At 44.4% G+C, this 16,326-nt stretch overlaps 1 protein-coding gene across 3 annotated transcripts in view; it reads right to left on the bottom strand.

The window, feature by feature from the left end:
* Positions 1–972: 972 nt before the first annotated feature.
* The window catches only part of LOC142564356 (p53 and DNA damage-regulated protein 1-like), a 28,670-nt gene continuing 13,316 nt past the window's right edge, over positions 973–16,326 (bottom strand). For all 3 annotated transcript variants that reach the window (XM_075675334.1, XM_075675337.1, XM_075675335.1), the window contains exon 4: positions 973–1,216. In XM_075675334.1, coding sequence (XP_075531449.1) covers positions 1,047–1,216 — 170 coding nt within the window. In that variant the 3' untranslated portion in view covers positions 973–1,046. The remainder of the gene's footprint in view (positions 1,217–16,326) is intronic.

The following is a 16,326-nucleotide window of genomic DNA, read 5'->3' as shown; positions in this document are numbered from 1 at the left end:
AAGCGAATGCTTACTGCAATTTATATCACCGATAAACGTACAAACCTTACTTTATGTAACTATCTAATATGTACTTTGCCATTGCTAGCAATGTTTTGCTTTTCAGGTGAAACTGCGACTTTTTTCTCTACATATGAATTTCGGTTATCCACTACTGAGTTATATCGTTTATCAAGGTTACTTTCTCTTGAAGCAAAAAGAAAAAATCAACCCATTAAAATTTTACTTCCGACTCTGAAACAGCTGCCTTGGTATTGGCTAAATCACAGCAAATGGTGAAATATACAAACAACAAAGCCACAATAAGACATTCAAAGAATTATTTTGCCATAAAACTGCTTTTAGATATAGACTGTCCCCTCGCACCATCACAAAGTGTAACAGATTTTTGGCGGAGATTGTGTGCACTGACACTCCATCTTTCATGACAAAAATAGAAAAGCTGCTTTTTTAAGCGGTGCCACGACAGATCAGGCTTTCTTTCTTTATGCCTCCTCCTACTACGCAGAGTACATCATTATACTTGGTATAGTTCATTGCTGTAACTTGCTTTCTTGCCAACTTTGTTATTTCGGTTTGCACTGTATGCATTATATTGCTTCACTGATATATTATGTTGGTGTCATCATATTACAAGTCAACATATACAACAGTTTTATTAAAGTTCTTGCTTTGTTCTAATAATCTTAGTACACCTAGAGCACCTGCTGCCTTGGAATCTGAATGTAGCTGGCAGCTTAACACAAACAAATAAAAATAAAAGAACAGTAATGGGCTGATCACTTTTGTGGATATAAGTGCTGATATGAGTGATGCTGATGCTTATCTCAACAATCTTTGTTTTCGTTCATAGTATCCAAAGGACAAAATGACATTCACCACAACCACATAAACTGCTGCACATACCTTTCTTTTGCCTCCAGATTTGCATCCGTTCATAGGAGAGGTGTTGGCCGTAAATATTGCCACAACTGTAGCATCTGAAGAAACACTGCATGCAGCGTGGCTCACATTTATTTAAATGTACACTGTGGTACACTAAGTGTTTACGCACAAGGACCTATGGCCTTGTTGATTGCCTGCATCTCTTCCCGGCTGAGGGGTTCCAGCGAGAAGCCTTGCACTTCAGGCCTGCCTTCCATTTCACGTAGAGATTGCACATTCTTCTTCAGCTTCTTCCGTAAAGATCCGATCTCATCTTCTAGCTTTTCTTGCTCTGCAAGAGGGAAATGCTGATTATTCATGTGCTAATCAGTATTTCACTCCTCTGAAAACTTCGTTTCACCAAAGTTCTTCTACCTTCAGATTCGTTAAAAGCATAGTGCAGAACAGGTTAAAAATTTTAAATTCATCATTAAATTTTGTAATGTTTACAAAATTCACATTCTATGCACGAATTCTTTACAGGAACGTCAGATGGGAGGCCAGTATTGTATGCCCAGCATACTGGAAAAGCACCTGTACAACTACTTGAAAGATATGCCTTATGCATAAACTATTGTCAGAAAGAACTAAAGAAGTAAACAAACCATGTGACGGCATACTGCTGAAGGCAGACATCCAGAAGTTCAACGTTCCAACTTTTTCCAATAAAACATTTCGCATATCATTCAAATTTGAAGGGAAATCCACCATCAAGATGTATGCATCGCACTTTAAATGTCATTATTTAGTGCTTTTGCTTTTGTTGTGCTTCCTTAGCATGTAAAAATGTACGACAGCTCTTGAAGAGGACAAAACATCCTGAAAATAGCAAGTGGCACAGAAACACAAGGTATTGCAACACTGGTCACAAAGTCATCTCGACATAATGAATCAGCCAATTTAGACTGCCAATTGTTATTCCCATGCAGCGATTACTGGTACAGAAGAATTCACTTCTCATGCAAACTAACCAAGAAAAGAGTCAAAGGGCACCTAGACTGAAAATAGATCCACCACATGTGCATTACACAGTGGTGAATTGAAATGCTGTCTTTTTCACTCTGCTGTAGCCATGGAAAAGATAAACAATTATGGTAATCATGGTTTTCAGTTATAATTTACTGTCTCCTGCTACGTTTTTCATCCAGGCATTGACTGCATTTAGAGTCAGTTGATCTTGTTGCCCACTGTCACGCAAGAAGAAATGGGCTCCACAGATAAGACAATTATTGCAGCTTGATGAGCACAAAACATCAAGGTAGGAAATTTTAACACAGTAGAATCAGAATCAGAATCGGTTTTTACTGAGATGATTAGAAAGCTTACAAGATGTTAATATACAGAAGGAGGTCCCGAAGTCAAAGATTGCAATGGGACCTCTTTTACAAAGCAAACGTAATACAGTCGACTCCCGTTAATACGAAGTTCACAGGGACCGCAAAAAACTTTGAATTAAACGAACTTCCAATTAAGCACAAAACACAAAAACAGCACTTTATTTGCGGCGAAATCGAGTATTTTCTCTAAGAAAAATAGTCGGTCATCTTGCTTTGCTTCTTCTTGCCGAATCGCGCTGCTGAAAGCAAGTTCTGCAGGCTGTAGATGTGGCAGAACGCTTCTTCCGCGTTACCTTCAGCGGCAAAGAAGCGCTCCGCAAGAGCAAGGCCCGCAGCTACATCGGCAGCCTTAGGTTGCGGCTCGCCTTCAACGTCATCGTCGCTTTCCTGGGTCGCTTCCTGGGGCCGAATAATCTCTACAATTTCGCTATCCGTCAGCGCACCGCACATTTCGACCGCCTTGTCTACGGCGACGTAATCTTCAAAATTGACGTCCCCGAGAGCATCACCAAAATCAGTGCCTTCAAGCTCGCCTGATGACGCTTCCTCCGCTGAAATTTCAGAGGCATCCTCCGAAGAAGCTGCCCCAAAACCGCAAGCCCTGAAGCAGTTTGCGATTGTTTCTTGCTTCACACGATCCCATGCTCACGCCAACATGTGGATGGCACTAAGCAGGCTCACCTCGTACTTTGTGGAGCTATCTATACACAAAATCATGCGCTCGAGGAGGTGCCGCCTGTACAGGACTTTAACATTCTTGATGATGCCTTGGTCCATTGGCTGCAAAACAGCCGTTGTGTTTGCAGGCAAAAATGCGAGGCGTGTTGCACTCAAGGCTGGCACATTCACGTGAGCACTGCAGTGATCGACAAGGAATAACACCTTGCGGTTTGAAGCAGCGAACTTGCGGTCCAATTTGCTTATCCAGCTCTTGAAAATTTCGGCCGTCATCCACGCTTTTTTGTTCGCCTCATAGTCCACAGGCAGAGTCTTCACGCCTTTAAAACATCTCGGCTTCGCGGCTTTCCCGATCACAAGTAACCGACATCGTTCCGTGCCAGTCATGTTTGCCGCGATCAGCACCGACACTCTCTCCTTGCTGCGTTTGCCCCCAGCACAGTCGTCGTCCTTGAATGTCAGGGTCTTCTCTGGTAGAAGCCAATAGAAGAGTGCCGTCTCATCTGCATTGAAGATGTCTTCCGGTCTGTATTCGGCGAGATATTCACGCAGCTTTCCGTCCTTCCACGTGGCGCATGTTTCCTCGTTAACGGACGCCTTTTCACCACACACGCTCTTGAAAACCAGGTCATGGCGATCTTTAAAGCGCGTCAGCCATCCATCTGACGAAACGAAGTCATCGATCCCCAACATTGCTGCAAGCATTCGGGCTTTCATCGCAACGATGTCTCCGCTGAGAGGAAGTTTGTTGCTCCTGGCCTCCCTAATTCAAACCAGCAGAGCCTTCTCCAACTCTTGGTAAGCGCCGGTGCGCATTCGCTTCCAAGAAGTCTTGAACTTGTCGTTCTCAAATGCATCCATTATTGTGTGCTTGTTCTTGATGTAGTTAGAAAGCGTGTTCGGCTTGATCCCGTACTTCCGCGCTATGTCTTGTTTGGCGGCACCTCCCTTCTCAACTTCCTTCAATACCTCGACTTTCGTTGCCAGGTCGAGCGTGCGATAAGAGCCACGGTTTGCCATGGCTATAAACTGCGCGACCAGGTACAGTCAATTCCGAATCACTCGTGGAGCAAGCCTACGAACTTCCCGCACAAAGGCGCTCGACCAACACACGCGTCGACCAATGCCTCGACATACGCTGCGCACGCTGCAAGACTAATCTCGCACAATCTCGCCACTGCCAGTATGCAGCGCTGCGTGCACCTATGGCACCTGCGTCGCCGGAGCTGATCGTGGAGGCCACGCGCGGCAGTCGCACGTGGCCTCCGGCGGGAGCCGCTTCAACTCCCACCAGAGTTGATCGCGGAGGCCACGGCAGCCGTAGCAATGAATAAACGCGCCGCTCCAAGAAGGATGGTGTTGCGGGCGGCTGCGGTGGAGATGACACCAACGCGGAGCACGGAACTGTTGCAACACTTGAAAAATTGCACATTCTACCAAAGAATGACGGTCACCTCGAGGATCCCGACTGAAAATTAACTTCCAATTAAACAATATTACTGGATGAGGACTTCGAATTATCGAGCAATTTCTTCTATAGGATTACATGCAAAACTGACGGGACCAGCACTTCACTTCTAATTAACCGAAAATTCCAATTAAGCGGCTTCAAATTATCGGGAGTCGACTGTAAAACAAAAATTACAGCAGTTTCAACAAATTGTTAACATGGAAGAATGACAGGTTTTAGTAAGAATAGCATGATTGAAGAATTACATGTGCGTAAATGTCGTGAAAAAAAAGCACTGTAACATAATCTCATTGACAACTAATAAACTAACAGCATAGATGACGTGACAAATACAGTATAATTTGCTCACTCGAACGTATACGTCAGGGAGAAATAGAAACCTAATGGTATGGCAATGAAAATGAAATGAAGGCATTCTGAAAGAATGGTTGTGAGTATGAACTAGGCATCAGTATTCGACAGAATGTAATCTTTTAGTTGTTTCTTGAATTCGTGAATTTTAAGTGTTTCTATATCTAATGGTAGTGTGGTCCAGAATGCAATAGATGAAAAATGGATGATCTGCTTGCCATATTCAGTATGTACTTTGGGTAAAATGAAGTTCCTATTTATTGCAAACCTGGTAATATTAGTATTTATTAGACAAGGTTGTGGTATCAAGCTATCGCATCATGTGTAATTGATTTGACGGAACAAAAAGGTACCTAGGTTATATTTAACGAGTTGTGTGACTGAAAGAATGTGATTGGTTCGTAAAAGATATGGGGCGTTGTTGTTATATGGGCTAAATGTAATTATCCAGCCTGATTCTGTAGGATTTGCAACGAGTTTAAATGGGTTACGTAAGTGTTCCCCCAGCGAGTAACGCAGTAGTTAATGTGGGAATGAATAAATGAAAAGTATAATGATAGTAATATTTGATGGTTAAATGTTTCGTGCTTTTAGAAGTACCCTAATCCTGCAGGTAATCTACTGTTTTACTTTGGTCAAGTGTTGAATAAATTTCAGATTTCTGTCTACTTCTATGCCAAGATAATTACATGAAAAACTTGCAGGGATAGGACTTGTGCCCAGAAAAATAGGAGGAATGGAGTGAAGTATTTGTTGGTGGGAAGTGAATACAACAAATTTTGTTTTTGACAGTTTTATCTGTAGCTGGTTAGTATGGCACTACTCCAGCAGGCTGCGTAAATCGTCATTAAGGTTAGGCACTAAAGTTGTATGACATTTATCGGAGTTAATGATAGTAGTATCATCGGCATAAAGTATACATTTCGAAGAAGAGAGGCAATTAGGCAGATCATTGATGTATAATAAAAATAAAAGCGGACCCAATATGGAACCCTGAGGCACACCAGTATTAGTGAACGTCGTTTTAGAATGAACGCCTGAAATAGTTACTACCTGCATTCTGTCTGTTAAGTAATCTTGTAGTAACAAAAGTGCTGGGCGAGTAATTGCTAAAGATTTAAGCTTACGAAATAAAATGTGATGATTTATTTTCTCAAACGCTTTGCTTAAATTTACAAATACTGAAGCTGCATAATTGCCTTCATTGATAGCGCGTTTTAGTTGATTGGTTAGAGCAACAAGAGCAAGTTACAAGAGATACAATATCGATTCCTAGACATGGCAAACTGAACCCTGTCTTAGCGGTCACCTCTGACAACACTGCTGAGCAGAGACTTGGCTACGAAGCACCGAGGTTTTTCTATACTTTTCATCTGGGCACAGAATTCCTGTGTAGCCTCATGACAGTGCTTCACATAGCACCCACAGTGGAAGCACTGGAGCCCAATGCGCACCAGAGGCATTCAGTGCGTACACCTGCTTTTGTGCAAGGGTCGGCTGCATTATCACCGTGTTAATATTACCACGGTGATAATGGTGAAATATACACAGTGAAATATACAACATGAAAATTACTGCCATGTTTCTGTAAAATGCTAAAAAATTTAAAGGGACACTAAAGTGAAACAATAAATCAGTTTAGACTGATAAAGCAATCTTTAGAAATTTTGTTGTCATTCACTTTGTGATGATAGGTTGACTATTAGAAGAAAAAATGAGTGTCATTTCTTGAATTTCATGCTAAAATCTGAATGCTGGTACATGGATAGACTTCACAGATTTCAAACTAATTTTTTTGCATGTTGGCGGCGTTTGCTCAATAATAATTCATGAAACTGGCCATATTCAGTCTTTGGCTCCTTTGTAACAATGCAATGCAGTCCATTTTTAATGCTAAATGACTACCTGGGCCCTAGCAGAGGCCATCAAAATTCATGACGCCACGGCGGTTTGGTGCAGAAACTTCAAGGCGGCATAACCTCCAGTCTAATTTTGCTCCTTTTCTGGACTACCAAGCATTTTCTCACAGCAAGAGCGTTTTTGGCACTGTGGAAGGGTGATTTACTAATGCAGAAAAAATTATTTTAGCGTCCCTCTAAATGCAAACAATTTCGAAACGACATGCCTTCTTTCATTTCCATGTTCACTTGCATTTGTAACAGCAGCCTAATTCATAATTGAGATGGCACATTTGACACTACTCCATTGTTAGAAACCATCTACGGAGTAATTTCATGTCGCACTTTAATGTAATTATGCACAAAAGGCCTGCATTGCTGCTTTTAGCAGCACGCTCTTCAGTTTTTGCACAGTACATCTCTCTCCGTACAGCGACAGCATGTTTCGTGATATCGACGCCTAAAATTTGTTGTGCAGGTCCAAGTTACAATGGTACCTAAATAACCTTACTAAGTGTACCAATTAAACGGGTAAACTTAGTGATCAACTAAACAAAACTGGCTAATGAACTAAACTCACCAACAAACCAACTTAGCTAAATCACTACTGACCTAACCTACAATTAACTAAACTCAAATATAACTAACTTATCAAACCAAACATAACTCTAAATAACTAACTTACCTAAACACACTAATGAACTATCAAATTAAATAGCATTACAAATAAGTAATTACTAAACTATAAATACTAAGTAAACTAATTTCATAACAGCTAATTGGAACAGGTAATTAACTAACTCAACTCAATAATAACTAACATAACAAACTACATTAACAAAGCTAATTGACCTAGTAAACTAATTACATAATAACTGAACAAAATAAACAAGTTAATCAACAACTACAACAAAACTGTGATCTAACTAGCAAACTAAAACTATAATTATTTAAGCAAGCTAAACTAATTACTTAAACCAACAAAGCAAACCAACTAATTACCTAGGTTATCTAACTACACTAACAAAATTATTCACTAAACTGATAAGCTATTGTACTATAATAACTAAGTGTATATATTTAACTTACTAACTAAACTACCCATCTAATAACTAACTTACTAAACTAGCTAACCAAATATAAGTAACTTATCTAATCACCTAGACAAAGTGAAACCAGACACAGCCCACCGAAATAGTTTGTGCGAGGAAGTTTACTAGGGGGCAGGAAGGCCACGTCAATCATACCATGGCGCTTTGTATACTTTACTAAGCACGAACATATCGCGCATTCAATTATTTTGCCGAACGTTCCTGTTGCATGTTCACTTTGCAAACATGCTGAAATAAATGTGGGAGAGGCACGTTTTGTCATTAAGCATTAACACGATTGCGAAGCCCAGCCATGTGGTGTGGCAGATTGTTCCTTTTCTACTTACATAAGCACCTTTAAAAAAAATTTAATGATGGAATTTTACATGCTAAAACCCCTTTCTGATTATGAGGCATGCCGTAGTGGGGGACTCGGGAAATTTTGACCACCTTAACATGCAGCTAAATCTAAGTACACAGGTGTTTTCGCATTCCTCCCCCATCAAAATGCGCCGCCGTGGTCGGGATTGGATCCCACGACCTCGTGCTTAGAAGCCCAACACCATAGCCACTAAGAAACCACGGCGGGTCCAGCACCTTTGGCGCCACCTTCTGTCCCTATTATATGAAACCTTCTGGAAAGTTTCGTGACCAGAAGGGAAGTCCAGAAGGACCCTGACAGCCCAGTAATATGGGTACCCAGTTTGAAAGTGCACTGATACAGACACCAAATGTCTCACAGAAGTGCTCATAGCTGAACAGTTCCACGTACCCTGACTTCACAGAGAAAAATTTATACACAGGTTTGCCCTCTGAGCACTGCATGACTTCAACAGTCACTCGCCAACCACTGGAACATTACAGTATTATAGATATGTCTGTTAAATATGTAAGTTAAAAGCCGTCCCCTGAAAAAGGCACAGTAAATAGGCCTCTGATTAACCAATCTGAACTTTCGCTCTCACAGCGCTGAAGAGTTTTATGAAACAATTGTGCAAAAGCCATCGAAGATGATTTTCAAATGTAAGAAAAGCTTATGCTGTTTTGTACTGTACTGTGATCGTCTCTATGTTCTATTTTCTGGTTAAAGCGTTGTCGTATTGTGCAGATGTTGCATGGCTCCACCTCACAGTCCAGCATAGGAATGACAATGAAATGCAAGGCTGTATGTCAACAGTGTTGTGTGTAGAACTTCGTGCAAGCAGGTTAACCCACAAGGTAATGCACTGGGTAATCTTAGTGGATCTTCAAGGCAGTGCAATGTCACATTGCATCTCAAAGCATTAGCTGCCCCAGGGGAGGATGGGACAAACTGTTGTGCTCGTACTTTTATAAACAAACTGCTGCTATGAGACATGGCACATGTGCCAAGCATGTCGAAACACTACAGTGCAAGAAAAGAGTGGTAGAGCTGTTATTCTCTCATGCCATGCATGCGGCCTAATAGGTAGAGTGCTGGGCTGCTGACCAGAGAGAGCCTGGTTGAGTCCCGCCATCACAAATGTAGTTTCCTCTCTCTCTGTTTTTAATAATTGAGTAACAGATCGTGTTAGGCACCCCAGCTGAGCCTATGCATGGATAGTAAGACAGACAACCTCTTAAACTCCTGAAACATAGACAGGAAAGCTTTGCTTTAAAGAAAATTGCCAATTTTGCAAAAGCAACAAATCTCAATGGACACTGACCTTCTACAGCAAAGGCAAGAGAAACATCCAGATGCGTGTTCGCTGCCATAAATTGCCGTAACATAATGTGCACTGCAAATGTTACTTTAGTAGAAGTTTTATGAAAAGTAAATTTTATGACCCTGGTCATCATGGTGAACCTCCACGTCTTGGAGGAGTGCAATTAGATTCAGAGAATCTGAAATTGGAAGAAACAAAATAACCTGCACCTGCAACAGATCACAGTGAAGGCTGTCGTGGACAAATAATCCAAGAAAGCCCGATTTTCACAGCAACACCAGGCAAACTGCAACATGCTTTCGTGTACTTATAAGTAAAACCTTGCTAACTTGGATTTCACAGGACTGAAACAAATGTCCGAATTAACTGAATGTCGAATTATTGAGGGTATCAAGAAAACAATAAACAAATGCTTACTAAATCAACACGCTTTTATTTACTGAATCAGCAAATTTGCACAAGAGCAGTGCGGAAGCCGGACTTATCTCGTGACTGATTAGTGCTTGCAGCAGTGAAGGCCTCGTGACTTGCTTTGCGGCGCGCATCTTCATCAGAGTGTTTTCACTACCACGTGCACATCCCAATCATTTTATCGCCAGTGAGCTGGTCGCCAACAGATCGTTTGTCCATTCTGATGTAGCTAGCACTCTTCATCCTCGACAGCTTTGCATTGTTTGCCGTAACCGCTGCAGGCGAAACCGTGGTTGCAAGGTTCACGCACGGCAGCCTTGTGGTTCTGAAGGCAGGCGGCTGACATTCGCACAGAGTCCCAATGAAACCACTGTCTCCTACAATAACTGCAGATGAAACCACAGTCTCTATCAACGCAATCATGCATAGCGACTACACAGTTTTGAAAGCACGTGGCCACCGTGTGCTCCGAGTCAGAACACCGGTTGCAGGCACGTACGCAGGATTTTTTTTTTGGGGGGGGGGGGGGGCAACCCAAGGCAACTTCTCTATGTAAATGAGGGGGAGGGTACTTTCACTAGTACAAATGTCAATAATGCCCACCATTCACCAAAAAGACGCGTAAACCCGCAAAAGATAATTGAAATAACGTGTATCTCACAGGTACGCCTGTGAGATACACCTCTTCATTACTTGGCAAACGAAGAACCACATCAAATGGACTCGCGCAAGAAAGATGCGCAGGAAGAACCTTGCCAAGAACAAGTTAACGAGCGGAAGTGCAAAATAAAGATTTCTAGTAGCGTTTTTTGAATTAGCTCTGGAAGAATTATAGAGAAATGTATATTTGCGGAACAATCGCAGTTCTTTTGGATTCCTCCTCTACTGCTCTACCAAGTGCCACAAAAATTGTGTTGTTATTTGGGAAGTTGCGTAGCGATGCGTTGTCACCAATCCCTCACAACTGCGTAGAGCGCAGGACGTTGCTGTTCTAGACGTACTGCGCCCACCGCGGAAGGTTAGAAAAACACCCCCATTAGCACAGCAGCAAAGCAGCTACATCAGGCGGCTCAATCAATAACTGTAGAAGAGTCATTCAAAACACACGGAATTATTCTCCACTTCCGGCGGCGTTTTCTCTGCTTCTTCTTTAAATAAAAAGATCTTCATCCACAAATATTTTCCCGAGCAATCTTTGTTTTACCTCCCTGTTTGACTGTTGCTTGCGACTCTTTGTTTCCAGTTGCCAATTTTGCACGAAAAGTGCTGTACAATTAGGGAAAAACCAGATGAGGTATGGGGTGACAGTCATTTGCTTATGGGTTGAATGATTATTGCAGGGTCGGATGATGGACGATCTTTCGCAATATCTTATTTTCCACCTTATCTAAACCATGTCGCGGATATATAGTTCCGAGGATCTGCTAGCGTCGCAGCGAGCCGTCACTCGATGAAATAATGAAGCAAAAGGAAAAGTTAAACACAACTGGCGTTTCCTCCGGCCACAACTCGTTCCACTAGCATACAGACCAGCTGACTATGAACCGAGTCCCTTTCCTGCCCCTAGATCAGCCTAAACAAAGGTTGAACTAAATAACCAAATGGAGCAATGCAGAATGAAACTTCAATGCAGCGATCGCACAGGTTCGCGGTGACCAACCGCGTGTCTGCATGCATGTCCGCGCACAATGTTTTTTTTTAGCTTTCGCTGCAAGCACGTTTTCGCATCGTACCGTGAGCTTTATGACGCAGTATATGAGCATTTGACAATACCCAAGCAACCATTGTTACATGGACACTATCAGAGCTGTTAAGAAATAATTTCGTTACAGCTAGGCTTTAACGCCTGCGCCGACTTGTGATGTGCCATCGCGAGTGTTTTATTTTTCTTTTCTTCTAAGGTATTGGAAGCTTCAATGTAATTATTTCTCAAGTTGCATCGCACTGTATGTTTATTGGTCTTTTAAGCAAGCGAGCAATTACCGGCTGCTTCTTTTTCTTAATCCAGCACAATATTCATTTTCAGGTGCTACACAAGCGTCAACATATGTCATGCCTTTTTTTAATAAGTTTTTTACCGTTCCCTCTCCATTTTAGTGAACTTTTTTTCTCTCTTTCTGTATTATTGTCACCATAGGTATTACAGTGCATATGCAAAAGACTGTTGGACCCAATACCCGCAGGCTAGTGGATGGGTCCGGATATGCGAAATATCATAGACATTTGGTACAAGCATAGGGGGATCAATACTGGGGATGAATGCAACACATCAGCACAACAAAAACAGAAAAAAATTATTTTTTTTACATAAATTATCAAACCACAAATAACAGAACACCACACAAGAATACAGGCACAAAATCAATGGGTTATAGCTAATAAATAGTGCTTTGCCGAAATTTTATGTTTCTTATTTTGGAGGGTATGGTCGTTCCATGTCTTAAAGGGACACTAAAGGTTACTATTAAGTCAACGTGGACTGTTGAAATACCATCCCAGAAACCTCCAAACGCTTGTTTCGTGCCAAGGAGAGACTTGTTTTAAGAGAAAATGCGTTCTGAAGCGTCCGCGTACCTCTAGCACAGTTCAAATCGCCCGCCCTCCGATCGAGGAGTACTGACATAATGGTCTCAGAGTGACGTTGCGCCATCGGTGAGTAGAACGGTGTCCGCAGACGGCGCTACGGCTTTTCTGCGCAAAACGCAAACGCGCGGCCAGAAACAGAGCCAAGACAGAGCCGACAGGAGAGCGAAAGCGGGAGTATGGTGGCTAGCGGAAGGAGAAACGCGCGACCATAAGCTGGTACTTCATTCTATGATGCAAACTTCGACGCTCGTCGCAATGGACCCTGACAACGACAGATTGGCTCGCGATGCTGGGCTCAACTCCAGCGATTTGAGCACTGACGAGCGCGACCTGCTGCTGAGGGCTCGCGCTGCCGGCGTCGTTGCGTACTACGACGGCGGCCTCGACACCGGCTCTCCGGAGTGGGAAAGCAACGAGGGCTTCCCACAACATCACATGGACGTGGCATTCTCGCTGCTTCTTCCAAATGAAACTTTCGCGAGCCAGCAGAACCCGCACAGCACGACGCGATAACGAAACTACTGAAACTCCAAAGCGTGCCCGGCGCAGAGTCGAGCGCACAGAGCCGAGCGAAAACGAAACCTTTCGACCACCCATATTACTGAAGGGTAACGTCAAAATGTTATTTTTTCTTAGAATCGAATAGACGTAGACAAGTAGCATTTTTTTCCGTCTTATAATCGAATGAAATGATATTTTTAATACGAGTAGTTGAGTATTAGTAACACAAATTATGAGGAGTGCTTTCGTCATCGGGCTGGTACCGGAATGTCGCTGGGGGGTCTCAAATTGTGTCATGCATTTACCTCAATTTCTCGGTTACTAAAGCTCTGTTCGCGATTATATTGACGCCTTAGACGTCCTAGAACATTGCTCTACCACTTTAACTTGAGTTTCTGGTAACCTTTAGTGTCCCTTTAACTCCAACATATTTGCCATATGTTCTGCCATATACATTATGTACAGCAGGCAGGTTGAAATTTCCAGCGGCAGTACTTCTGGTACGATGATGAAAAAAATATGGACACAGGGAAAAGATGATTACGTTTCACAACACTGTTTACATAGCTAGCTGTTTTATGCTCACGCATAAGATCGAATGGCAATATGTTTAGCTGATTGAGCAGTGGCCTGCTGGGTGTATCGGTTCTCAAGTGCGTCATGATTCTCAATGCCCGCTTTTGTATAACCAAATGGAGCATATAACAGAGTGAAGCTTCAATGCAGCCAGGCCCCGTCACTGCAGTGCAGATGTTAAAGTGCCAGGCCCCGTCACTGTAGTCACTACCATCGTTATAACCGATAATGGGGCATGGGGACATTGTAGTAAGCGGGTTATTGCCCCATAGGAAACATACAAAAGTTGACAGCGCAGCAGCTTTTCATTCTTATAACCGATACATTGCTAAAACCGGTATCATTATAAGTGGGTTTGACTGTAGATGGAGCGGTGTGTCCAGAAAGAAGTGCGAAAAAGGAGCCCAGGTGCTGCATGAGGCGTTTCTCAGCGTTTGCGTGTGCCGACAAGTTATGCATTTCAGAGGCCATGCGCAGGCTTCTTGGCAGTGCCGCTAGATGGTGCGGAGTGTTCATAGGGAAGCACACGAGAAGAGTCTCTGGGCAGCACACACCTCGTAGATAAAAATTTTCAGCAGTGGCAACGCCGTATTTACACGATTGTAAGTCAACTCAAATGTAAGTCAACCCCCCTGTATTACGTGACAGGAAAAAAAAAGAAGAAGAGCATACCCGAGGGCGCCTTCCACAACGCAAATTTATTAGTAGCTGACATGGTCATTGGACTACTCGTCTTAATTAGTGCTGCCATCGTCAGCGCTGCTACGGTCCCACAGCACATTGTCGTCCAACGAACTTCCACATTTGGCAAACGACCGCACCACGACATCTTATGGAACAGCAGCCCACGCTGAATGCACCCAACCACACGCAGCCGTCAGGGAGTCTCTTTTGACAGGTCCCACTGGCGTAAGTTCGCGGTCTTCTGCCACCAGCCATTCGTTGTACTCACGGCAGAGCAGGTCCTTAAAAAGGCAAAGATCCAGGCTTGTTTCGTGACCATGTTGCACTTCACAGGCAGGGACCGATCACGCATTTCAGCGATGTATGCCGCAAGCTTGGCCTACAGCTCCGGCAAGCCTCCAGACTTCAGTACGTGGGAAATTGCTCACTTGCCGTCACAAATTAAAATTTTACTTCGCTGCAGTCGCCACTCTCGCACCACCGTTTGTGGGATTCTCCTTCGTGCTTTTGGGACAAAGGAACGACAACACAGTAGTGCAAACAGTCACAAGGGCATTTATTGCACCTTTCATAGATCAATGCCTGCTAGCCGAGTTGCTATCCACAAAACATGCCGATGGGCGCGCGACAAATCTAGGAAGTCCGACTCACCGCGACCGGATAGCGAGTGAATATGTTCGCCCCATGCTGGATCCCAACGCCTGGTCATTCGTGTGTACGGTCACGCGAATGGTCACGTTCCAAGGCGGCCACGCGAGACGGTCTCGTAGAAGCATGGATCGGCGCACGCACGGCACGGCACGTCCGTTCCGCTTGTTGTCCCAAATCCAAGAGAGAGCGCCTTCCGCTCCCGCACCCAAGTAACCCCGCCGGTAGCAGCGCAACACTCGCACCATCTCTCGCGCTGCGCTTCAACCACATGGACCGCCGCGGGCGTCACGCAGGCCACGCGGCGAAGCGGGATTGCAGGAGATGGGGGAAAACAAGATATCTGGGGACACGCGTGAGTCGCGCGTCCCCACATCCCCCCCACCTTAAATCACTACATATTCTGGCGAGACATGTGACACGGTCTAACATCAAACTGTGCTTCGCGAACAAGATAGTAGATGCAACAGTGGCTGCGCTGAGGAAATGTCCACACGCTGTCCATAACATGCGAGCCCACATTGTCCCTGGGTACACCGCTGGCGTCCGCCGGTCACAGCAGCAGCTTTTCTGACTCGACGGCACGATTCCAGGCCAGGACTCCGGAGACAACGACGCAGTAGTCGGTACGAGCAAGCGTCGCTCGCGCCTACGCGCCCTGCTGGCAAGAGACGCCGTAGCTGTCGGTGACCGCCGCCGAGGGTTGTGAGCTGGATACAGGAGGCCGCCGAAGTCGCTGCGCCGAAACTGGCCACAGCATCACCATCGCCCGGGATGGCTCAATCGTAGTCCGGGGCAGCAGTGCAGACGATGTGCAGGTGACGGCAGACCAAGGGTGACTCCGTTCACACTCCGTTCACACTGCGTACACTCAACACACTCGGCAAACACTAACGTAGTGCAAGGGAGAGGAAGGCTGCATACGCATCGGCCACGTGGTACGATGTTCAACTCGGCTAGCAAAAGATCGGGTAGCTACTCAGATGCTAAGTTCACGTGAACGAAGCTCGCTTCCTTGAGTCAAACGAGTAATTTCAATTCGTGCGAGGCTAACTAGAATGAGGGAAGCAAAGTACAACACCTCAACGCCACGGTCCACCAGGTTGTGTCCCTCCACATGCGACAGGCAGCTTCGTAAAGCCTTAGGCCTAAAGCGTCGCTACCCTGACAACAACCGGCATCCAAAAACAACACCCAAAATGAGCGCAAAACAGGCAGCCGTGAGGAGACGTCAGCTCTGTGAGGTGGTCCTACTCCGCTCGGTGCACACAGCATCCGAGTTGACGGCGCCCATCGTCCCAGACGGTGTCTGAGCGCCCGGTGCCAGGCCGCAATACCAGTCAGCCCGTAGTGGCACCCGTGGCCCGCGGCCACCCGGCTCCCAGAGCCGCGACTTCATCAGAGTCATTTTTTTTTTTTTAAGAGATAGAAGAAGCTATTTACATAAGAAATTCAAACCACCCACGAGGCTTCAGTACTCACTTG

Source organism: Dermacentor variabilis, chromosome 11 (genome assembly GCF_050947875.1).
Source record: "Dermacentor variabilis isolate Ectoservices chromosome 11, ASM5094787v1, whole genome shotgun sequence".
Classification (NCBI taxonomy): domain Eukaryota; kingdom Metazoa; phylum Arthropoda; class Arachnida; order Ixodida; family Ixodidae; genus Dermacentor; species Dermacentor variabilis.
The sequence above is the reverse complement of the archived record's forward strand: the minus strand, read 5'-3'. Positions and strand labels throughout refer to the sequence as shown.